The sequence below is a fragment of the Charadrius vociferus genome, unplaced genomic scaffold, assembly GCF_000708025.1.
Source record: "Charadrius vociferus isolate BGI_N301 unplaced genomic scaffold, ASM70802v2 scaffold248, whole genome shotgun sequence".
Lineage (NCBI taxonomy): Eukaryota > Metazoa > Chordata > Aves > Charadriiformes > Charadriidae > Charadrius > Charadrius vociferus.
The window spans coordinates 768,595-792,642 of record NW_009649851.1 but is presented as its reverse complement, the minus strand read 5'-3'; the positions used below and the strand labels follow the sequence as shown (position 1 = coordinate 792,642).

The following is a 24,048-nucleotide window of genomic DNA, read 5'->3' as shown; positions in this document are numbered from 1 at the left end:
GAAGAAGAGAGGTGAAAGGAGGTGAGCAATAAATCAGTGCTGGCTCTGCTACTGCCTGAGGGAGACACGTGGTCAGCAGAGGCAAGACACACAGGGCTGAAGCAGCATTAAGAACTCCCCATCGTCTGCAGATACACCACCTGTTTCTAGGATACTCAGTGGGTTTACGTTTAATGAGCACGTAGATTTGCACCTCTTCCCCTACTGCTTTTCTGGAGAGTCCAACTGCGTCTCATAGCGGGGGCCGCTGCTGTGCCGATCGCTCTCTCATGAACCCCAGGCATCGATCCTGCTGCATTCAAAAAAAGAAAGAAAGAAAAACCCTGCAGCGTCCCCCCAGCTGGTTCTCCTCCTGCTATGCCTTCCTGTTATTCCTGAACTCCCAGTATTTTTAGGTTGTTGACTGGCTTCACACCCACTTTGAGAGTGATGAAGTCTCATCCTAGGGAAGTGGTGGCAGCGCCACTCTCGTAACAAAATCATTAAATCAATTGCCTTTTCAGCAATGCCATCTCTAGTGAAATGTCACCAATACCTACAGCGTCACCTCCAGAGTCTGTAGCCTTTCATCAGTGATGTGGTTGTTAACAGTGGAGGAGAAGGAGGAGGAGGAGACAAGCACATGGCTAAGCTACCACCAGTGGCGCACAACCTGTGAAAAAGGGCAAAAAAGAAAACTCAGCTTATGTAAAAGAACAGACTTTCAATTGATGGGAGCCCAGTACCTCACCTCCATCTATTAAGCAAACAGGTGATAAAGCAATACAGAACTCAACTGATGTTTGCCCCATAAAATAAACCAGGCAATGTACAGCCCTAAAGTGTATGTTTATATCGAAATAAGTCATCTAGTTATTTGCTCCTGAGATATACGAATCAGATTTGTTTTCACAACATGTTGAGCATCACATTATCATCAGCAAAACAGTAATAGAAAAGCCCATAAAAAGGACCTCCCTGGAGAACTATTAGATAACAGATTACCCTGCAGATAGCTGTGGAGAGACGCCCCAGCGGGTCTCATCTAATCAGCTGCTCTACTGGCAGAGGCCGTGAAAAAACCTTGGTGGATCTCAGCAGGATACAAAACGTGTGTGAATAATGTTGCTGTAGGGCTACTCCTGACAACCTCTTCTGACTTTCAACTCAGATCAGCAGCAAGTGCTGCTGCAGAGCAGCCAGCCCAGAAAGAGTTAAACCGGACAGATGGCTCTGCAGCTGCTTGGACCAATGTGGAGAGGAAGGCGGTGGGATCATGGGGAGAGACCCACTCTGCAGCCCTGGGGTGCTTCTCCTCTGCTGCTGCCTACCTGCGTGATCTCAGGGACATCACTTACCATGAAATATAGACAAGAATTGGGAGTCTGACAGCCACTCTCCACCGGCTGTCCAGATCTCCAAAATTTGCAGTGAGCATTGATGTCTTAATCACATGGGCCATCTTAATTGTAGGAGCCGAACCATCAAGACCCTACAGGTTCCACCAGCTTCCACCACGATGGACCCGCTAAGGCTCCTGTTAATGTCTTCCTCTTTGCATGCTTCATCTCTGCTTTAGGCATGACCAAAATGAAGAGAAGGCATCGGAGGGGGCAAAGATGTTTTGTCCCCCCGTGCTTTGCTGACTACATGAGCACAAGCAACAGTGTTGGGGAGCCCTTTGGCTGAGGAGCAGCTGGCTCACTTTCCCTCAGTCTGCTTGGGGGTGTTGTGCTTGTCCTCACCTGTGAGCTGTTTGTTTGCAGTGTGACAGCATTCACCAGCTGGGGCATAAATCATTCAACAAAACCCTCCACCACCCCCGGGGGCTTCTCATAACATCCACTCGCAGCTGCCTTTTTATGTCCTGAGTCCTTCTCATCCATATCATTTCAGGCATCATCCTCTTCTCTGCTCCTGGCCCCCACCCTGAGGCAGCAGGTCCCTTGGTTGCAGGGCCGTGCCTGGGCTTCCTGCAAACCCGTGTTGGGGAGAGGTTCCCAAGGCACATGCCTGTGCTGGAGGTGAGCAGGAACAAGCACCCAGGGCTTGCTGAGCTGGTCTGCAACAGTCAGCCGCTTTACCCTTTACCTCTGTGGCCATGCAAGTGCTTGTGTAGATGCAGGGGTCTGATGTTACTTCCCATAGCCTGTAATCCCTCTGAACTGAGGCGAGCACCTGTCTCCTGTAGCAGCCTTCCTGTCTTATAGAGCATCTTGCTCCCAGGAGCCACCTCTGAAAGGCCACCAACACCAGGGCTAATCCCACTCTGCACTGACAGGATGAAATTTTGCCCCTTGATTTTTCATTTGCCCATGCTAGGACTCTGCTCTCTAGTGTCAGGAATTGTCTGAGTAAGTCTAGAAACCCAGAGCAGCTCCAAGAAGCACAAGAAGTTATATTTTTCTGTACATTTATCCTCTTTGTTCTTTCTCCACTTAATTGCTGGATTCTGGTTTCTTTCCACACTCGGAGAAAGGCAGCCCAGTGCTGAGAGCCATTTTTACTGGTCTTGGAGTGTTGCTGCTCCACCAAAGGTTTGTACTGTGGGGCTTTGAGCTGGTAAAAGTGTAATTTCTCATCAGTAAGAGACAGACCAGCTACTACTGAAGCAGCCTAAAGCTTACTTTGGCAAAGACAGCAAGCCCCTAAATCTAAATTCAAAGCTTTGGGGAAGCCCTTGTTCTCAGGCTTCTGCTCTTCTCTTTGTGGTCACATAAACGTTGGACGCGTTATTTACCTGTGTTTTGCTCTGATTGCTTTCTTTCCTAGCTTCATGAAGTTTCCAAAGTCTCCTTCATGTTCCCCTGCACCGGCTGGCGTTGCCCCAGCGAGCGTGCCAAGTATAGCAGCAGCAAACTTCGCTTTCCAAAGGGTAAAACACAAAGCAGCACAAAGCTGGATCCCACACCTCCTTTGGAAGGGAGATGCACGGCAACAAAAGGTTGGGATTTCAAATGCTCACATTTTACCACAAGTGCCACCTGCCATCGAGCTTGCCCGGTTAGCACGTCTCCGCTGCCACTCTCCATATGGCCCGATAGCAATTCCTGGCACAATCACAAAAGCACTGTGGAACTCCATCAGGGTAAAGACTGAAATGAATTCCCGTTCTCAGTAGAGAAGTGCACTGAGAACAAACAACTGGCATATCCAGGGTACAGGCAAATAAACAGCATAACAATTAAACTTTATTTAGATTTAATTTGACATTTAGCACAGTAATAAGCACAGAAAGAAAGAAGTACCAAAATACCAAACTCATAGCATATAAAATAATCAAATATATTTCATATTTAGTGAAGTATTTCTACGACACATTGGTGGGACTTCCCTGGACAGCCCAACCTTGTAAATATATATATATATATATAGCTGTGTTATATAAAATACTGTATGTAGAGAAAGCACTGAAACTTATCACCAAAATAGAAAATAGCTCAAAATACAGATAGTTCAGATTTTCTAGCCATGCCCAATATTGAAAAGAGGTTCAAACCTACTGCAGGAGATAAATCGCCAGCTTAGATGCCATGGCAGGCATGGTGTTACTGGTCACAGACTGGCTAAAGCTGGCAGGAGCTTGCGGGACAGGCTCCAAACCTGAGCCGATGGCCACAAAGCGACACGAGCTACTGGTCATCAACCAGGACCGTCGAGACATTTCCTAAGTGAAAAATGCCAGCAAAAATGCCATCGGTGCTTGCAGCTGACGCTACGCACCACGGGATGCCTGGGCAAGCGGTGCATGAACATCTGCGAGGAGGCTGAAGCCCATGAGCGGCCGCTTGGATCCCCGTAGGAGACCCCGCAGCCCAGCCGAGCCACGCTGCAGCCCGCGCCTGCCTGGGACCAACGGGCTTTTCCTAAGTAAGAGCTGCCGGAGCAGCGTTCCCACTCCAGCACACAGGAGTGTGCGGGTCCGGCTGCAGTGGGACCAGCCATCGGCAGATACACGACGTCACAAGGGTATTATTCTGAATTTTAATGGTGCCTCTTCAGCATATGACAGTAATTAATTCCCTCTATCTTTTAAAAATCTAGAAAGCCGCTTTTGTACGGCGCCAGGCCTCCCCCAAGCAATACCACACGTTTGTTCTGGTCTGCAAGCGAGCAGCACATGAAGTAGCAACCCTGCTGCTACAGGACAGTAACACCCAGTGAAGTGCTTGTCCGGGCAAAAACTCCCACCCACCCTGAGGGGGATCAAGGTTAGTGTTGTACTTAAGATGCCAGGCAATTTGTAAATAGATATAAAAAATATGGCATTTCTGGCAGCAACACTTAAGTCCAGCTGGAGTCAATAACCCACAGCAGTGTGTAGCCCCGGTGCTGCTGGTGCTTCAGGCTGGGAGCCGGGCGGGCAGGCAGAGGGACCAGCCCCGGAGGCAGGGGACAACTGAGGGTGCATTGGGACCATTTGTTTCGTGATATACCAATGAGGCTCTGGATCTGCCGCTTTCCGGACAAGATACTTTTGTGCTTGCTTGTTGCTTTTTGGCTCAACATGATGATTAGTTTTCCTGACTACTCCCGCTAAGAAGGCAGCCAAGACCTGCCTGGAGGACGCCTTCGAGCCCCAGCAAGGCAGTGCCACGATGGGCTGCCCCTGTGCTGGTGCTAACCCCACGTTGAGATGGGGGCTGCAGGAGATCACCCCGAGAACTCCCCCAAACCCTGTTTCTGTGCTTCTGCCATGCCACTGCAGAGAAGCCTATAACCCATTAATAATTCTATAATTGCTCTTTCTCATCAAGCCAGCTGTTGCATCCCTAATTACATGGCAACAGTACTATGCTAACAGGATGAGCTATAATTCCTAGGTGGTATTAGCATTGTTATTTTACTCTGAGTAACTTCCTGGTAATGGCCATTTGAATGTGGCAATATCAATTAAGTGAATATAAATGCTTAGCCCCTGGAAAAATCATTAATACAAATTTCATTCTGATAGCCTCTAATCACAGCTAAATACAATTACTCATACGAGGCCACTATAAAAAGTATTTTTCTCATCAGAAGAAGTTCATAAGGTTTTCCCAACTGTTTGTAATAAAGAGGACACTATATAGAAAAGTCCAGAAAATAAGCACACATTTGTTTCTCAAAACCCATAGATAAACATGACAATATCTCTAAATTACTGGCTACTGAACAGGATTTCATTTGGCTCTACTCAAACTGTAGCCTAGTATAAACGTTTTCAAAGCAGCGTGCTGCTGTTTCATCTGGAACAGCTGCACAGGATTTCTTTGATGTCAAGCTCTTGTGCGGGGATGGCGTTTCAATTTCTCTTTATGCCTCCAAACTGCTGAAACAGGAAGGAAAAGACATTCAATAAAATAGGCATTTTTCGGGGGGGGGGGGGAGAGAAAAGAGGAAAAAAGCAGCAATATTTGATCTTGAATGCAGTACCAAGAAATAATTCATCACTGCAGCGTCAACAGAACTACACTATGCCTCTCACGTCCCTGTTTCATAGGAGAGAGGGAAACCATCCTGTGGTTTTGCACTGCATCACTGTCTCCCCATGGTGCTGTACCAGGTGCTCCCTGGGCTCCGTGCTGGCAGCACGCATGGCCAGCGGCTGTCCTGGGTGTCCACACAGCGGGTGGGTGCCCTGGGCACACAGTGGGTGCACATGTACTCTCGTCCTGACTCCCTGCACTAGTGTGTCCATCCCTCAAATACTCCCCAGGGAGCATAAATACAATTAGCTGAGGAAATTCTGCTCCTTCCCGGCTCCCACCCAGGCTCCTCGACCTCGGCGGTGCCCAGCACAGCAGACTGGAGCTGCACGGGGGCTGCAGGATGTCCACAGTGACTGTGGCTGGTCATGGCAGGCAGCTAAAGAAGGTGCTGCCCTACATCACTCACCAAAGACGCTTTCCTCATGCAATGAGCAAACGTTTTTTAGATGGCTGTGTCTCAGCACTCATCGCTGAGCAACCACAAACGCTGCCTGTGAAGCTGGACAGGCACATAAGTACAAATCCCACTCTCAGGCACTCGGCGCCTGCTGGTTTCATAAGTCAGAGGCAGGAGCCAGTGACACATCTCTTTTTCACAGTGCCCAGCGAGGAGCTCCACGCAGCGCCTTGAAGGAGAGGGATTGCCCTGCCTGCTGCCTGCCTGCCTGCAGAGCCAGCCGGCACAACCTACACACATTTAGGATGTACCAGAGAAGACAGCACAGATTTCTCTTCCTATAGGGAGATTCGGCTGAAAAAGTCTGGGACATCAGGAGCAGCTGGCAGGAGGGCAGCTGGGGCAATGCCAGGAGAAGTGGCAACGCCATTATCTCCAGGCGGGATCTATCTCTCCCGCACTTTGCAAAAACATTCATGTGGGTTTATTTGCCTTGCTTCATAAATATTTTCCAGGAAAAGGTTTTGTTTGGGAACACTCTCAAAGCACCGCTCAAGGAGTCTTCCTAGTGACCTTCCAGAAGTACATTTCCTAAGGCATTTCTCTGTGCATGTCTTTTCAGACCCTCCCCTTTGCTATACAGTGCTTACTGGGGTGGGGGGCGGGGGGGGGAAAGCAGAAAAAAAGCTGAAAAAGGCTGCTGAAAAAGCCAGGGACTCTGTTTTAAAACTCAGTGAGCTGATCAACACAATTTCTGCCAGTGCCGGTGAGCTCCCACTCTCCTGCAGCGAGGGTCTCGGGGCTTCTGCGTAGCCGCGCTGGGGTCACTGCCGGCAGGCTCAGCAGTGCACACACGGCTCACCTCCCCAACCAACTTACTGCTCGCCCGCCGCAGCGCTGCCACTGCCCACAAACGGGATTTCTTCTCTGTCCGTCTTCCCCAGAACGAGATGGTGCTTCTCCATGTTTATGACACACTGTAGAGAATAAATGCCTTTAGGTAAGAGGGAAAACTGCAATTCATAGTCGTCCCAGCTCCCCCAGCATGGGTAAAAGCTCTGCTGGAACACCCCTACCTTCAGAGATTTCAGTGTCTGCAGCCCAAAGGAGAAGGGTTTCTCGTTGTCTTCTGAAAAATAGGCACATTCAGATTTATACATTCAAAATGTTCTCCCGTGCTTTTTGTCAGTGACTCCATCCTTCCTTCATGGCTGCTCTGCTAAACGAAACCCTGTTTCTGAAGGGACTGAGTTACTCTGGAGGGGAACATGACCAAGGAGGGGAACATGACCAAGGAGGGGAACATGACCAAACGAGGGCAGGCAGACGCGCTGGCAGGGAGACATGCTGGTCGCTCCAGTGGCACAGTAGAGCGCAGCCCTGCTGAATGCATCCTCCCCCCCTCCCTCTGAAGGCCAAACAGGGACCTTTGCTCCAGAAAAGCAGTATTTCTATTTTCATTTCGATGTGTTTCTGAAGCTTCATTTTTCCCCCTGGGGTAAGAGGGAGTAGAGCCCCAGCCCGGGCCCGGAGGACCAGAGGAGCACACCCACACTCACCCACGACGAGGGCAGTGCACTCCACGGGGACGGCTCCCACCGTGAGGGTGAGGCACTCGATCTGGCCGATAGCCTTCGCCTTGCATGGCAATGAAACCATCTCGTCTTCTCCAGGGAGTGCTTTGAGATGCTCCTTTAACCTGCACATTGGAAACACTTCTGACATGAAGCGGCCACAGTTCGGCTGCTCCAGCAAGGAGCGAACAGCGTTTGGAGGGTACTTACACCTTAAGTGCTCTTAGCTGGCTTGTATTACCATGCCGTTATTGGGAAGTGGCTTTCCTGGCAGGCATTCTGTGATGCTCTGCATACAGCCAGCAGCCTACACCCACATCAGGGCATAGCACGACCCACGACACAGCCCTGGGGCCACATCAACCCACACCACAAGCAGAGCTCCTTACTGGATTTTGCTTTTTAGCTGAGGAATCTTTTTTTCCTACATTTCCTCAAGAGTTGGGGAAGCTGCTGATGTAAGATTGCTTCTAATGCAGTGTGGGTGTAAGGAAGGGGTACTCCACTCCAGCTCCCACCAGTGGGATCCATGCTTGCGAGCAGGTGCTACTGCTGGGTTTATTCAGAGAAAATGGGGACAGATCAATCACATTCAGCTCAAGAAAAGGAAAAAAGGGTGTCGGGGATATCTCAGGTACAATCGTTTCTTCTATCTATGCCCCATGAACTAGTCTGACAACACTGATTAATTATTTAGCTTTGGTTTCTCTTTTAAACTGAATAAGAATCTAATGGAAAGGCACTTTGAGGTGGCAGTCTCTCCCTTGGATAAAAGCTGTATCAGTTTTCGGCTATTTCAGGTGCCTTTCTGCCAAGCCGCATTGCAGCAGTGCCTGCACGTGTGTCTGTCCATCGTCCCAGGGGGGAGCAGCCCCCCTCAGGGGCAGAGGCCCCGGGACTGAGGTGGGGGTTTGCCCACACCATTAAACACAGGTACAAGGACCAGTAGAGGCAGCAGACAGAAGGAGCTGGATCCCTTTTGCCACTTGCCTGAGGGACTGGCCTTAAAAATACTGGCAGGAACATAACAAGAAATTGTTGATGAGCTCCTTGGCCCTGAGCTGGCTTTACTCTGGCCCAAGACAGGTTGGAGTGTTTTTTTGGGGGTGCAGCCAGCTCCAATGGCTTTTCTATCAACTCAAGGGAAGACATGTGGTCTTTGGCTGTGGTCTCTGTTTCCATTTGTCCCCACCACAGGGCATAGGCTGGGGCGCTGGAGCCAGGACCTGAACAGAGCTGAGATACAGCCAGAGATAGCTCCTCACTCTGGCACCCGCTCACCCAGATGGTTTTCCCAGGGCTGCAGAGAGGCTGCAGGTGGTGAGGTACAGAGAAAAGCCACCTTCAAGGAAGCGCTTCATCCCAGCTGAGACTGACCCAGGGATGGACAGATGGAGAGCACGTGGGCAAAGCGTGGCTGAAAGCCAGCCAGGAAACTGCAGCAAGATGCAGAGAGCCACTGATGCATGATGCAGCGACACATCTTGGAGCTGGGTTTGTCCCCAACAGTCTGCAGTGACCACAGCTGCTCATGTAAGAGCTGCACCTACACCTCCGAGGGGCACTTCTTACACCGTGGCAACCTGCAAGCTACCCCCACCACTTTCCTCAGAGGCGAGGGAAAGGGCTTGAACGGCACCACGGCAAGATGCAAAAAGATTTTTAAAAAAGAAGGGAGGAATTGAGCCTGTGCCTTCGGCACACACGCTGCTTTTAGGCACTGAGCCCCCGCAGACCTCAGCAGCAGAGCCTGTCCCCAGAGCCGCCAAGCCTCAACTTGCGGCAGCAGCACCCAACCAAGCACGCTGCAGGACCCCTCCTGCCCCGGCAGCAACAAGAGCAAAATCGCCCAGGACGCCTCTTCCCTGCTGCTTTCTGGGGCTGGATTTAAACAAAACTCGTGTTTATCGCTGCCACACGCGCTGGGCTGCTTTGAAGTAAAACATCCTGGAGCGGTGCCTGTTGTCACACGGGAACCTGCCGCAGCGACGGCAGAGCCAGCCAGGCATGAAAGCCTCAGGTTTAACCCGCTTTGTTCATCTGCCCTTAGCTCCTGTCCCTGCAAACTCAAGCAGCAAAGGAGCTGTGGGAGGCTGCCTGCACAGCAGCCCTGCCTGCTGTGTGCCTTAGCTGGCAGCACACGCGGCACGGAGTGTTGCTCTGGCCGCCCTGCCTGCTGCCTGCCCGCACCACGTGGCTCCTGTGCACCCCAAGGTGCGAGGGGTCCCACTGAGTAGGAACCAAAGCGCGCTCATTGCTGATAAATAATGCTGGGGGAGGTCACGGGGCTTTTCACCGCAGCTGTCCGGCTGATGGCTACAAAAGTGGTCTTGCTCAAATCAGGAGGGAATCCCCACAACCTGAGAGCAGAAACTGGCTCCAGCCTATTTCTTGAGCGTTCTTTGAAGGGTAGGACTGCTGAAGCAGACTGGTACTGTGAAAAATACACGGGACATGCATGAGTAACACAGCGAGCAGGTAAACTGTCACAGAGCATCGCTCTGCAACTCGGATGTGTCGCGCAGCCAATACAGCGTCTCACAAGAGGAGACCCCTCCAAATGCACTGTTATCACCCGTAAGGTAGTGCCACGGTTTGTGACAAGTTTGTAGTAAGGGCAGCCACCTTCCAGCCACTAAACGCTGTTGTGCAAAGTAATTCCTGTCTGGACAGCAAACAGGCGCCATTCATCCAGGGCCATGCAGTCATGCTCGGGGAGAAACTGCAATTGGTTTTTGTGTAATCACTGCAAGTCGGTGATGAAAAGCAATGAATCCATGGGAATAAAGTGACAAAATTTCCTTGATACCCTGTGAGCTGACAGTCCTCCTCAAAGATCAGCGGGAGCTTTGCTGCGAATGTCTGGCAGTCAGCTCTCTAACACTACGTAAATGCATTTCCTTTCCTTTCAGCTGGGAGAAATTCATTATTGGGAGTAGCATCAGACACCAAATTTTGAGCACATGCATGTACACAACTGTGCAGCTGCGTTACAGCCAGCACTGGGGCCAACAGTGCTGCAGCCACCAGTGGGAGCAGGGACCTGCAGGGCTACGCTGACCTGGCCCCACACTTGTCCCAGGGACACAGAGGGGCAGGGGAGATTTCAGCTATTTCAGGAGGTACTATATGACGAACAGGCAGGCACTGAAAAAACACAAAAGCATCCCACCCTCTGAAGGGATTTACTCAGAGGTTGGCTTTCTATTTCAGCTCCCTGCAAGGACATTTAAGAATAAGCCAGGATGTAGTTGTAACAGGAGGCTCAGGGGATTGCCCAGGCACAGCCCAAAGGACTCCCTTCCAGAATGCCCATCGCTTGCGTGAGCGAAGCGCCAAGCCCCAAGGAGCGCTGCCTGCGCTTCCAGGTGCCACGAGTTCCCACAAAACAAAAACCCAGCTGGATATTTACCCTAGCCTTTCCAGGCAGGCAGATGACATGAGGTTGTGCTGTGAGCCAGTGTCCACCACAGCCTTCAGGTCCTTCCCCGCACACTGCAATAGCAAGCAGAGATGGGAGATGATGTGTGGGATGAGCACAGCGTGACCAGGGTCTCTGCTCCAGGCAGACTCTGGTCCCCACCGAAATGCCAACATCTCCTCGCGCCAGTCCACCCCCGCTCCAACGCATGCTCAGTGCCTGCAGGGTATTGCCTCGTCCACCCCAAGCACCCAAGAGTTGACCCTTGAGCTGCTTTTTGAATAAGATGGTGTTACGAAAAAACACGGTGTTGGTCCTGAGCCCTTCCCAGCAACATTTGCCCCCGCAGAGAGCAGAAGGGGCGACCCCAGGCAGGAGGGGATATTGTGGAGAGTGGGAAATACTACTCCCTCTGCCCTGATGTCCAAGGTGGGCGTCCATGCCACAGCAGCCCTGAGCCGCAGAGGGAGAGCATCCCCACAGCTGTGACAGCCCTGGTGGAGCACAATCCTAATCAGGAAACATGGAGAACAAGAGCACAGCCTAAGGCTGTCAGAAATAAAATTTGGGGGAAAAAACATGCAGAAGGCTGGGGAAGGACTATTACCTGGCAGCTCACCACTATGAGGTCCTCGTCCTCTGTTTTCCCTGAGCTGCCCAGTTTGGTTTGATTCAGCTTGTTGGTCTGTGCTGAGATATCACTCTTCAGAGTCCAGCTGCCTCGGCTGCTTCGTAACTTTGATAAATTTGTCTCCATCAAGCGCTTCTGCAGGATATTATGTGGTTGCTTTAATAAAAAATAAAAAAAAAAAACCACAAAGAAGAGCAGGGTGAAGTCAGAGGAAAGCCAGGAAGTGACCTGCATGGCCAGCCTGCTTGTGGCGCCTGCAGGCCAGCGCTGCTCTTGTAGGAGGGATGCCCTAAAGTCTCACTCTCCCTCATTCCCAGACTACATGTACTCTTCCTAGCCTACATCTACATCCAGCCAGCTCTGGCTTACCTGGCTTTGACTAAAGAGAACTAGTTTGTATTGCAAAGAGAATAATCCTTTCAAAATATTAAGCAGAATTTGGAGGGATGCCTTTATTTTTCCAAACTGAAGTTCAAGATTTGATTTCATATGGGGATCAAAACAAGTGAGGCTTTTCCAAGCTGGTGTTTCAGCCATAATTGCCTTCATCTGTTGATAAGGATATCGGGAATTCTGCAGTAATGTGAAAGTTAAGAGTTAACATATTACCTTTCCAATTACACACACCACCTAAGTATGAAAAAAGTGTATGGACTTACTCAGATGCTTTCACTGAGCACTGGCATTGCTGGCATAGGAAACACCTGTGCCTCTACCAGTGGCAGTGCTCTTTGTGTGAATCCACCCAGAATTTAAGAAGCTGATTTGTTTGTCTGTGCATTGGCTCTTACAAGTGCGAGAGAACAAGGCACAACTGCAAGAAGAGTGCTATGGATGGTGACTATTATCAGACCTGGTCTGGCCTTTAGATCAGAACCTGGTCTAAAATTGCCCTGCATCTCTCTTCCCTCTGCATTTTTATTTAGCTGCTAAGGATGAGTAAGTGGAACCAATGCTGGGTGCCATGCCGTGGGACGGAAAGGAGAGGAGGGGAAGAGGTAAGATCTTCTGAGGTCGGTAGGTATTCTCCCGGGAACCCCCAACGCTTTGTACAGCGGCTTCTCATTTTTTCTGTTGTTGCCATTTGGTCTGCGAGAAGCATGTTACCTCTCAAAATCTCCGCCAACTGCTTTCCCAAAAGCCTTTTTATGTTTAATGTTCGTCATGGATGGATGCACATACTCTGCTGGAGGTGAAATGACTCTGCTTGATTATCTGCTCATTTCTCTGCCCGGCTAATCTCCCCCCCCATTACTGCCCTTTCCTTCTGATTTTAATTTGTCCACAGTGAAACCTTCTTACTGATTTATTCCTTAATTTTTGCATTCATATTAAATATGCCTGTGTGCCTGCAGAGGCATCTAAACCAGCAAACCTCCTCATCCCGAGGGAATTTCAATGGGATCAGGATAAGTTTGAAAACCTCAGGCCGTGGTTCCCCGAGTTGGCCAGCACAAACCCTCATGCGCAGTGCCTCATCTTTAAAATAATCTGTGCGGCATGTTAAATAACCGCACTTACAAAAGGCTAATGCAACTTGGCATCATCCTAAAATAACTGCAGCCATGTTATTGCTTCAGATTCTGCTTAACACGGGTGGTTAAACCTGACCTGATTGATGAGATCAGGTAGATGCAGCCAACACCAATGGTCATGGGGACATGTAATCTCCTCCCCCCCCCTTTTCACTGTTCTTACTTCTGCATACAACCTGCGACTTGAAAGGAAATAAAATTTCATAACCATTTTTGGTTGCAGATGCTATGTCTGACTAGCATGCTAGAGACCATGTCCTGTGGAAGGGTGATAATGTAGCCACGCTCCCAGCGACAGGGAGAAATCAAATCTGACATTGGGCTGTCTCCTTCATACACAAAAAGTAACAAAGCTCTAGCACTGCTGTGGTGACCACCGCCTTCCCAGTGAGACTGAACAGCAGAAACCAGTATTACTTAACTAGATTAAAGGCAGGCAGACTGGCTCCATTAGTAACGGACCCTGTGCTGAGGAATGAGCAAATCAGTTTGGAAGCGAGGGCTCCCTTATGTAAGGCAGAAGCTGTAGGTGCACAGCCAGTGCTGTGGTCGCCCCCAAGGCTCCTCAGCTGAGGAAAAAAAGCAAGCCAGGGTTTGCTGACAGTTGATGGCATGTCCTTCTTACCCTTTATGCACACATATGAGGACTAATTCTTCATCAAAAAAAACCAAATGAGAGGACGAGGGACTGGAGAAGTAGATGGGTGAAGTTCCCAGTTGGCCAGAAGACAGCCTGTTACACAGTGGTCACTTCCTCATGCCCAGTCCCGCCCAGCTACGACCGAGAGAAACTTCTGAACGGCATCATCCGGGACGGTCTGGGTGCTCTTCTGATCTGCCTGGCCTCAATCACATTGCCAAATACCTCTGAAAGAACAGGCTGGAGATGAACGACTCACCAGCATACTCATCATTGCTGTTTTAACTGTCATCTACCCTTGATTTAAACCTAATTTTTTTTTTTACTACAAGTTCTCCTATGGATCGTTAACCAGTAACATATGTGGGTTTTCTCAGGCCCTGGTTTCATCAATCCTATGTGAGATCCCTCACCAAAAGGAAAAAAATCCATCACTCAGCGAACACGAGTACCACCACAAACGGGACTGTCTTTTGTTGACACTTGCTCTTCTGAAAGCTGCAGCAAATCCTGCCTTTGGGGCGACAAATGTTGCTTACGTTGTGCTCCAGTACAGAAATAATCTAGCAAGAGGGGGCTGAAAAGGTTCCCTGCAGCACCATCCTGTCTCAGGCTATTAATTAATTTGCTTTAACTTGTATTTCCCTTGACTCTCGTGTGCAACAGAGTGAGGGATGTTAGTCACGGAGATGACTCAAGTGATGGATACGTACTTGGTAAACAGATAATGTGCCAGGGGACATTTGCAAATGCACATTTTTCTGGAAAACTGCAAGCAGACCATGTCTTGAAGAGAGGAAGAGGAGGAAAACCTCCCCGTGACAGCGGTGGGGAAGGCAGCCGCGTTCTCCCTCCAGCACAAGTCAGCAGCACAGCCAGGACCAGTGTTTGAAGTAACCCAGGTTACCTGGTACTGTCTTTCTATGCATCACACAAAACTGTTGAAAGTTTTATAAAAGCATAAAATGTTACGTACCACTATGTAAGTGCAAAAATTGTTATTTCCTAGTATCATTCAGCACAATATAAATACAAACCAGGATTTTTTCATAAGATATCTCCCTTTCCACACCGGAGACCTTGCAAAAACCTACAATCCCTTAAAAATGCCACAGTAGAAAACTAAAAGAACTGAGTGGAGGCACCAGCTATTGCTGAACCTATTTACCATTGTCTGCCAAAACCATAAATAACTCTATCCAGTTTTGCTCCTCTAATTTATAAATCAGCACATCACTGCAGCTTGCAGTATGCATCTCTCTGGCAGGTTTCCCACTATTTTGGCTTCTAGATATGCGGATAACATGACCTGTCAACAACAGTTTCACTCAGGTGGAGATGAAAGTCAGGGAAGATGCTAGTTTCTTCCCTCTCCAAACCCACTCCCTCTGTGCCTAGACAACAGAAAAATAAAAAAAGGAAAAAAAAAAGGAGTTTTAACACACCGGTGGAGCTTGTCCCAGGAAATATCCAAATTCTCTCTCTTCTTCCCATCCTTTCTACAAATTCACCTCTTTTACCAGCTGCCTGTGCTCGCCTCTACCTCTCTCAGGGGGATGAGGTGGGAGAAGAGATGCCCCCCGCTCTCCTGCGCCCCCCGGGTGCCCAGGAAGCTGACCAAGACAGAGCACATAACATTGAAGGTTTTTGCATTTTAACCAAGACACAGCAAACTCTGGGGAGTGCACACTGCAATTAGCTGCAATGTTGCACCAGCCACAGGAGCAGGGGACGGGGCCACTGGGGCACCCAAAGCTGTGCTGAGGACCCGGGTGCCCAGGGGAGTTTCTGAGGGCTTTTTGGGAGGGGGAAATTGTTTTGTTTTGTTTTGTTTTTCTGTTGTTTGTTACTATTTACAACTTTGTTTTCTAGCTTATAAAGTGATGTGGGACTGCTTCAGGCAAAGCCCCTCCAGATGGGTCTGGCTGCTCTCAGGGCAAGAGCGAAGTGTCAGAGCACGAGAAGGAGCTGCCGACGGGCAGTATGTCCTGCCCAAGTCAGGCAGGGGGTCACAGTTACAGTATCAGGAAGCCCAAATCCCAGCTAATGCCCTTCTCATGCCAATTCTCTGGGTTTCAGGGAGAAGGCTAAGGGTGAGGCATCTGAACAAAACCATTTCAGTTTTGTATATCCAGCCCTATGTTTGCTAAATCCAGTGTATGCTATGCTATAGTTTGGTCTCGTGCTAGGCAGAAAAACTGGAATACATAAAAGGAGCAAGGAGCTGAAAGAGTTTGGTCCAACCCAAAACAATACACTGAAAAATATTGGAGGGTTAACATAGATAATTACAACAAGTATTTATCCAACCTGCCTGTACGGGGCATCCCCGGGAGAGATGCTTCAGGAGCTGAGTAACAGCACACAAGCTGGGGGATGCCAGCACACACCCCCCCGGTGACCTGCTGCCACCTCACTCTGCACAACAACCCTGCACTGTGGCCAAAATGAAGGGGATTTCTCCCCAAAATCGTAGTGGTCACAGCCAGCTGTCACCCTGACAGGCAGGGTCGGTCCTCACCACCTGTCCCCATCTCTGGGGAGCCATTACCTCCTCTCTTCTGCCGAGGCCACTGGAAAACCCCCGCGGGAAACCCTGCATTAATAACGCCAGTCACGTCAAAAGCCCTTCCACCCACGTCACCACAGTTGTCACGCAGCTTTAGACACAAAAACGTGCTGCTTTGTTAAGAGGTGTGCAGTTATTCATAAGAAAGGCATGCAAATGCCCTGGGCAAAGTCCCCTTATGCCCTGGGCCTCCTGACCACGTAGCTCAGCCCCTCTGGCCCCGGACCTCTCAGTTTGGGGCCATGCCAAGGTGGGGTCCCACATTTTGGAGGCTTTCGGTGCTTCTCCAGTCTCAGAGACACACAATCTCCTGCTCCTCCCAGGGACAACTCTCGTGACATCCAAGCAGCCACAGCACCGGGGAGACACGGTGGCTCCTCTTGAAGTGATGCTCACTGCCGTCCTGGCCGTGTGCGGGGTGACCGTGGCGGTGCTGGCAGCGTCGCTTTGCTGCAAAACAACCCACTGCAACAGCTCTGAAATTTATGGCATCCTCTTTGGGGCTACGGGAACGGGCTTGAGCACCTGCCAGTGCTGTCACTTTAGGGACTCCCCATACACCCCATGGGGCAGCAGGCTGTGGCCAAGCCAAGCCCTGGCCACATGTGCCCACTGTCCCATCACACATCACTGTGGCGTGGGGACAAGGTGGTTTTGCAGCGTGGTGGCCCTTTCTCTGGCACACCCCTGGAGAAAGCTCCCCCCCATTCAGCCCCTCCTCGCAGGGGCTGTGGGTGCAGCAGGGGCAATGCTGCAGCCGCTGCTCAGCCGGCACGGGCACAGGAGCAGGGAGGAAACCTCAAGTGACGTTTCTGTGACCAGGGACATGGTGAGGAGACCCATGCTCTGCCCCGGGCACCAGGGCCAAACCTGGTCCTCGCTGCTGCGGGGACAAGGATTTCAGTGCTCAGTGCCCCTGGCTCCTGATACCTGTTACCTCTCTTGTCTGGGCAGAGCAGAAAGCCCTGTCACCAGGGTCTCACCAGGCCCCGCACAGTGTGGGTCACTGAGCCATGACACGTTATTTAGACTCTGCAGATAATAGTAATAACACCACCATCATGCTCTGAAAGGCACTTCGTAGCTCCCCGATGGATAGCTGTCATTCAATGGTGACCAGGAAAGCTCCTTCTGAGCCTTTCCATGGGCAGGAGCTTCACTCCCTACAACTGCAAAAGATTCAGGATATCAAAAAAACCACCTCCATGCCCACTGCAGAGAACAGCCAACTCATTCCACTTATCTCAGCCAGGCAGAGCCAAGCCTAACCCAGCTGAGCAGGAACACTGTGACAGAGTAAAACTGCCCCACTAAAAATAAAAAGATTCACTTTTTTCAGTGAACCTGTATCAAGCACTGATAAAAGCAAACATTGTGTGTTACAAGGTGCAAGAATTTTGCAACAATTGGGAAAAAAAAAGTAAAGGAGCTTTCCTCGGTAGAATTTGTTTTCTAGATTTTGCTCCTTACATCACAACTTTTGATATTACATTTAAGTATCATTTCCTATTAGAGGAAGCTCAAACAATTGTGCAAATTAGTATTTAGAAGCGCTCTCCAGCCCCTGGACATGATGAAGAATATTGTATGTCAGCTACATGATCACATGGATCGTTGCACATGTAAATATTTCAAACCTGGAATTGCATATCTTCATTTTAAACCCCCCAACATATATGCATAAGCCTTTATCAAAGTGTAATCTTGGCAGTTTAATATTTTCAAGTACTAGTGACTGCACTTTACCATATGTTTTATGATTATATGTTGTGCATATATGCGCATCACAGGCAAACATATGTGTATATACGTATGTATTATATGAAGCCATTTTGATTGATTCAGAGAAGATTTTTATACTAAAACAGTATCCTTTTTTATGACATTCATGCAAATGAAAAAAAAAAAAAAAAAAAGCATTTAGATCTGAGTGCCAGACATCTGAAAGCACCTACAAGCAAAAAGCAACCCTGGTGATAACTAGCATCATATTTCCACTCCTTTCCTTTTACATACAAAAGCCTCATTTTTACACCAATTTCTACAAGCAACCAATTTCTCCTCCTAACAGAAAAATGGCAGAAGAAAAGAAAAAAACTAAACTGCTACCAGCTTCTTAAGTCTCCTTCCAATAAACAAAATAAAGCCTTACAGTGTCTTTTGAAGTCCCCAGCTTCTTCAGCCCATCCAGAGGGAGGAGATCTGCGGAATCCTTGTGAATAAACTGAACCGCCTGCTTCATCCTCCTCTGCTGGCGGAGAGATGCCGCTTCCCTTATCTCCACTTCTTTTCTACTCGGCTCTGTCAGGATACCCGAATAAAACATCTTTCCGCCCGTGTACAGCTCACTTCTTGAAGATGTGCCTCTTGGAGAGATGGAGCCGGGGGGATGCTCTATCGCCTGTGCTTTATAACCGGAGCCTGGTGACGTTTGGAGACCGGCAGGTACTCCAGCCAGCGTCGCCGAGTAAAGGAGGGGTTGGGCACATCGCAATACGTTGCACAAACAACGGCGGGTGAGCTCAGGCTCGGTCTAAGGGAGTAAACCGGTGCCCTTCCTCCTCACTGCCTCTCCCGAAAGCCAGATTAGCTGCAGGCATCCGATGGCTCTCAAAGCCCCCCAGCAGCCTCACGGGCTGAAAAGAGAGCGACGGAGCACCGTGACGGTGCTCCGTCGCTCTCTTTTCAGCCCGTGAGGCTGCTGGGGGGCTTTGAGAGCTGCAAACAGACCCGGGAGCCAGCATACCTCCCAACTGACCTCTGCAGGCACAGCTTTTTTTTTGGCCTTGATAAGGAGTCTGAAGTGTCACAGTGGGTGATGGCTGCCCGGCACCCACGCGGTCCTGGATGCTTCTGTCCCACGGGGCTGGGGTGATGCAGCCCTGCACAGACTGTGTAACTGGCCAAGTTGAGGTTTGCTACATTATGCCCAGGGTTGGCAAGGTTAGGGCAGGCTCTGGATACCACCAGCCTCACCGAAGCATTGCCAGCACTGATCTGCATCGTCACTGTCTACTCAAGTCCCCAGGAAAGGTAAGGACTGTCACAAAAATCGTCCCAGCCAAACCCCAAATCTGGTTTTACATAGGGTTCCTATACTCGTCAAACATTCAGGAGCAGCACAATTGGGCTAATCACTAGCAGCCACACTACTCAGCACCAATTAGAGTAAAACTTTGCAAAGCAACTACATTTTTGCAGCATTATTGCTGCTTGTCTATTGATCCAGATGTTCCTGGAGTCAGTCTTGCTATAGTTACTCATCTCTGACACCAGACGATGCTGGGAGGGTTTCAAAGACATGTTGGAGGGGCTGGGATGCTGGCATTACCTTGGTAGTCCAGGGGTATTCTTTATCCTTCGTGGGCAGCCCTAGGCATCCAAGAAGCAAAGTCCTTATTTCTGGGACCAGGCTGTCCATTAGTTTGTTTTACTTAAGTATAAACAATACCAAAGTCTCCAGTAAAATTCTACTACCTCATTACACTACATAAACTAATACAAATTAACAAAGTTAATACACTTTCGTACTATAAAGACTGGTTGATATAATAGTTAGAGAAGGGGATTTTCCTAACAGGACTCACAGCACATATGTGTTTCTTTCACTACATCAAAGAGTTTTTTAAGTAATACATCACCTCTTACCAGAAAGACACACACACCACCAAAAAGGACCCGCACACCTTCAGCAGCACGGCTCAGGCAGCAGGCACTCACCTGAACCCTCCACTTTCCAAGTAATTTGCTGCAAGGAACAGGTGAGGAGAAAATGCAGCTCTGCCTCAGGAGAGATGGTACAGATCTGGCAACACCCCACGTGGGTTTGGTTCTTGTTGAACTAACAGACATCTTTGAGGTGCTAGATAAAGCAGAAGAAAAGCAGAGCTCAGGCCAGGGTTTATGCCAAGTCTGACTTCCAGGGCACTCCTAACCTTTGGGAAGAGCCGGGGTGCCAACCCCTCTTTGGTCTCCCCCACCGACACAGCCCAGACTCACTTTCTGCTCAGCAAGAGGCCATCAGCCTTTGGCCAGCTTCAGGGAAACACTCCTGACTCTGACAGGAAAGGGACAGGGGAGCCCAGGGAAAAACACATTGGAAAAAGACCTGAAGTAACATGGGGGAGAGAGGAAAAAGAGGACTTCCCCTGAAAGCAGCCAGGGAAAGACATTCCCCTTGCAGCAACTGAGATATATTGAAAAAAACCCACCAAATGAAAGTAATGAAAACACCAAGCAGGCAGAGTTGCTTTAAACTATGGTTCTCTTTCCTCCTGAACAGCATCCCCCTCCACTGCAGGCTGCAGCAAAGCCCTGAGCAGGGAAGGGGCCAGGCAGGATCCGTCCCCCGGCAGCTGTGGGCTGCAGCCACCCTGCCCTCTCCCCTGGACCCACGACATGGGGACAGTCCCAACGGCGCAGGACCAACTGCCTCCTTCTTGACCCTGGCATGTTTTAAAGGTAACGCTTAGTTGCCATGAGGGTGCTGAAGGCTAAAAGCAGCCCCTTTGCTGGAGGGTCAGTGCCAGTGGTGCCCACACCACCGGCACCCCGCAGCCCCGGGGCTCCTTGCACGGGCAGTGATGCTGACACTGAGCAGGGCCAGTGCCGGCTGCTGCGGTGATGCCAAAGCAGCAATGCTCTGTGGGTACATCTGAGCTCTGCAGCCACAGCCAGACTGTATATCTTCAGCCCCTCCTCATATGACCTGAGAGGAAAGAGAAAAAAAAAAAGTTAGATGAGAGTGCAGAATACAATAAAACGCAAACCCATTATCACAGCCTCACAGAAAGGCCATTAAGCACGAGCCAGCCCGAGCTAGGTGAACGTGCCAGTGTGCAGAAGGATAACAGGGCTGACAGTCTGAAGGGGGAAATAATTTTTTTCTCCCCGCGCTGACTTAGCTCATTACACAACAGGACCATCATTCCACTTCAGGCAAACATGCCCAGGAGGATAAAAGCACCTTATTTTCCACCTTGGGAGCTATTTGGCACTTAACCAGCTGATTAAAGAAAGACATACAACTATATCTGCACTCTCCCAAAGGCAAGGAGGCACAGAAGAAAGCAGAAGTACTGCCACTGAAACCAGGAGACAATTTTTAATATAAGAACTCCGTGGAGGAGTGGCACTCTGCCTGGCATACTAGCAAAATGCCCAGTCAGCTCTGGCTTACGGCAAGAAGAGTAAAACTGCAAGAGCAGGTGGAGCATGAGAAGTCCCCCTCACACTACAGCTCCGAGACTGCAGCCTGTGTTTTAATTCAGCAAACGAGCATTTTGTCTGAGCCCTATAACTGCACTTCTGCTGTATGATATAAATGCACCTTGTACCAACAGATCAGAAGAAATCTGCCCAGTCCTCAAGGGTAATAAATGAGATAAAGGCCCTAATTCCACTCTTGATTTTTAATCCTGGGAGAGGGAAGTGGGAGGAGCAGTAGATCATCTTCTCAAATTACTCAGGATCCACACTCTTGGAGGGAAGAGAGAGGACACACGATGCTCAGGAGCTTATTAGCCACCCTACTTGGAAGACAAAGTGACACAGGTCCTACCTGCAAACACAATTGGCTTTACACGTGATGTAAACTGACTGAGCTAAACCTCAGCAATTTTATACCCCTGTTTACAGCCGATTTATACCAGTTTAGTACCCAGTCACGCTTGCAGCTTAATCAGCATAAGGAAAGAAAAGCTGCAGTTTCGCTCACACCCCCATTTCATCTTTTCTCTCGATGAAAAGGAAAGAAGCAGCAGGCAAAGCAGGAAGTGGGTCGGTCCTTTTTATTTTTTTCTTTTCTCTGATTTCTCATCTTTGCTCAAAAAGAAGTGATTTGTTAGTGTTTGCCATATCCTGAGGAGATGAAGAGATGCCCCAGAAAACTCAGAAGAAAGGACAGAGTGGTATAATTTAACAGAAACAGAAGCAGCAGCAGGCAAGAGTCCCAGAAAGAATAATTTACACCAGCACAAAGAGAAAACTTTAGAGAAAGATTCAGTTTCCAGAGGAAAGACTGTGAAGAGCTCAAGAAAACAAAACCACAATAATTGATGTAGAAAAATAAGTTATCTTGTCCATCAGTGCAGGATGCGTAAGGGTCAGCTCTAGCATACTCAAATACCTGGAATAATTTGGAGAACAGAAAACAGCCTGTTTCTAAAAAGGTTGGATACAAAAATCCAGAAGGATTTAGTGAGCTGCTTAATCATCATTCATAGCAAGACAAAGAGTACGGATAGAGCTGGAGAAATCCTATAACATACAAAGGTAGAATCAGGTTGAGATTCTCGAGAGATGTGGCCTATTTTGTACAGTAACTCCACACCACTGTCTGTGTTTCCAGTGCCAACCAAGAGAAAGGACATCCTGGGCTGGGATATGGGCCCCATCACAATCACGAGGACTTCACGGAGACAACTATTCCCAGGACAGGTCTCCCCATTTACCCTGGGTACAGCTCCAACCTCCTTTCCCCCTGTGCGTGTTCTGTGTGGTGCATGAGCTGGTGGCAGCGGGCACGGAACATGGACACTGGGGATGCTAAGAGAGGAATCAGACATTATGCAGCTTCTCAGAGGAGAATGAACTGAATTTGTCTGTCTAGTTCACTTCATAGACAGAGGCAACAAGTGGATGATATTTTCAGGAACATAAAAACTGCATGTGTCAAACCGAGAGATTAAAATGCATGTCTTGCAAGAACTCCCTTACATTTATTGTTCCTGTTTTAAAGAGGCTGAAACACTTCTAAAAAAATAAAAGCACAGGATGAGTTGATCAGGGAAACAAACCATACACTTCCTAGCATCTTCTACCATGTAACTCAGTGACAGCCAACTCCCAGCTAGAACTTATTTGTGGATGATGGGACAGGGTGCCAAGGGGAATAGGAGAAGCTGGCAGATGACTCGCTAAGCGCTGCAGAAGGGATAAGAGGACAGCATACATGGGGGCTGGTACAGGGGACAGAAAGTCTGGCCTCTCCTGACCTCCACATCACAGAGCTGGCAGGAACCACCACAGCCCTTAACGGAGGTAACGGCAGCTGCTGTGCCTTGAACTGCACTGCTCCCGCTCACGGGTCGGGGAAAACAGGGCTGATGGTGCCCCCGGCAATGCTTACTGACCGTTTTCCTCCCAGATAAGACCTGAGCACAGCTCAGAAGGTGTTGCTGCTACGCAACCGGCCGCACACACAAGCACAGACATGGCCACTGGGTCTTTCAGAGCTTTCCATGGAGCTGAAGACAGCAGGGAACCTTCCTCTCAAGCAAAAAGACAAATTCATGTACCTCTCTCTCCCCAAACGCCCCTTGCGCGGCTTTCTTCAGGAACTCCACCTGAGCAGATGGGCAGGAAACAGTGTACACAGAGGGCAGGTCACGTTTCTCCCTGGTATGTATTACACCAGGCTCTGTTTATCTTGTGCAATAGTAAGATTATTCCAGTATAAAATTTCCAAAATGATTAATTTTAAGATACGTTAATATATGCTAGTTCTCACCCTCCCCCGTGTATGCTAGAGTTGAACTGCAAATATTTATTTTGAAGTAAGCTACACATATATTCAAAGTGCCAACCATAACTACATCATTCAGACTTCCCAAACCTCGAGGGAGTTCACTTCCCCTCCTGTCCTGCAAAAGGCGGCTTGTGTGCCGAAGGCTTCCTCTGCTGCTGGGGCATTCCACCCCGTAAATTTTACATTCAAGTCATTAAAGATATAGGAGGGATCTTGTTAAGGCTAAAACAGCGCAAGTCATTTCACACTACACAAACATGATTTTCTCGCTCCTTTTCTAACATTCCAGGCGCCTGACACCCA

General features: G+C 49.2%; 1 protein-coding gene across 1 annotated transcript; it reads right to left on the bottom strand.

Moving 5' to 3' along the window:
- Positions 1 to 543: 543 nt before the first annotated feature.
- Positions 544 to 18,543, bottom strand: NRIP3 (nuclear receptor interacting protein 3). The gene is made up of 7 exons (XM_009890974.1): positions 18,370 to 18,543; positions 11,450 to 11,629; positions 10,834 to 10,916; positions 7,407 to 7,546; positions 6,924 to 6,976; positions 6,727 to 6,824; positions 544 to 652 (listed from the first exon to the last, which is right to left on the bottom strand). The coding sequence occupies exons 1-7, from the start codon at positions 18,541 to 18,543 to the stop codon at positions 544 to 546; spliced, it is 837 nt and encodes a 278-aa protein (XP_009889276.1).
- Between the last annotated feature and the right edge of the window lie 5,505 nt (positions 18,544 to 24,048).

Coding starts and splice junctions, on each gene's coding strand:
- NRIP3 (XM_009890974.1), bottom strand. CDS start 18,543: ATGTTTTATTCGGGTATCCTGACAGAGCCGAGTAGAAAAGAAGTGGAG. Junction 7,547..10,833: donor GCCTGCCTGGAAAGGCTAGG/GTAAATATCCAG, acceptor TCCAATGTGCAG/GTTAAAGGAGCATCTCAAAG. Junction 653..6,726: donor AGCGCTGCGGCGGGCGAGCA/GTAAGTTGGTTG, acceptor CCTTTTTCACAG/GTTGTGCGCCACTGGTGGTA.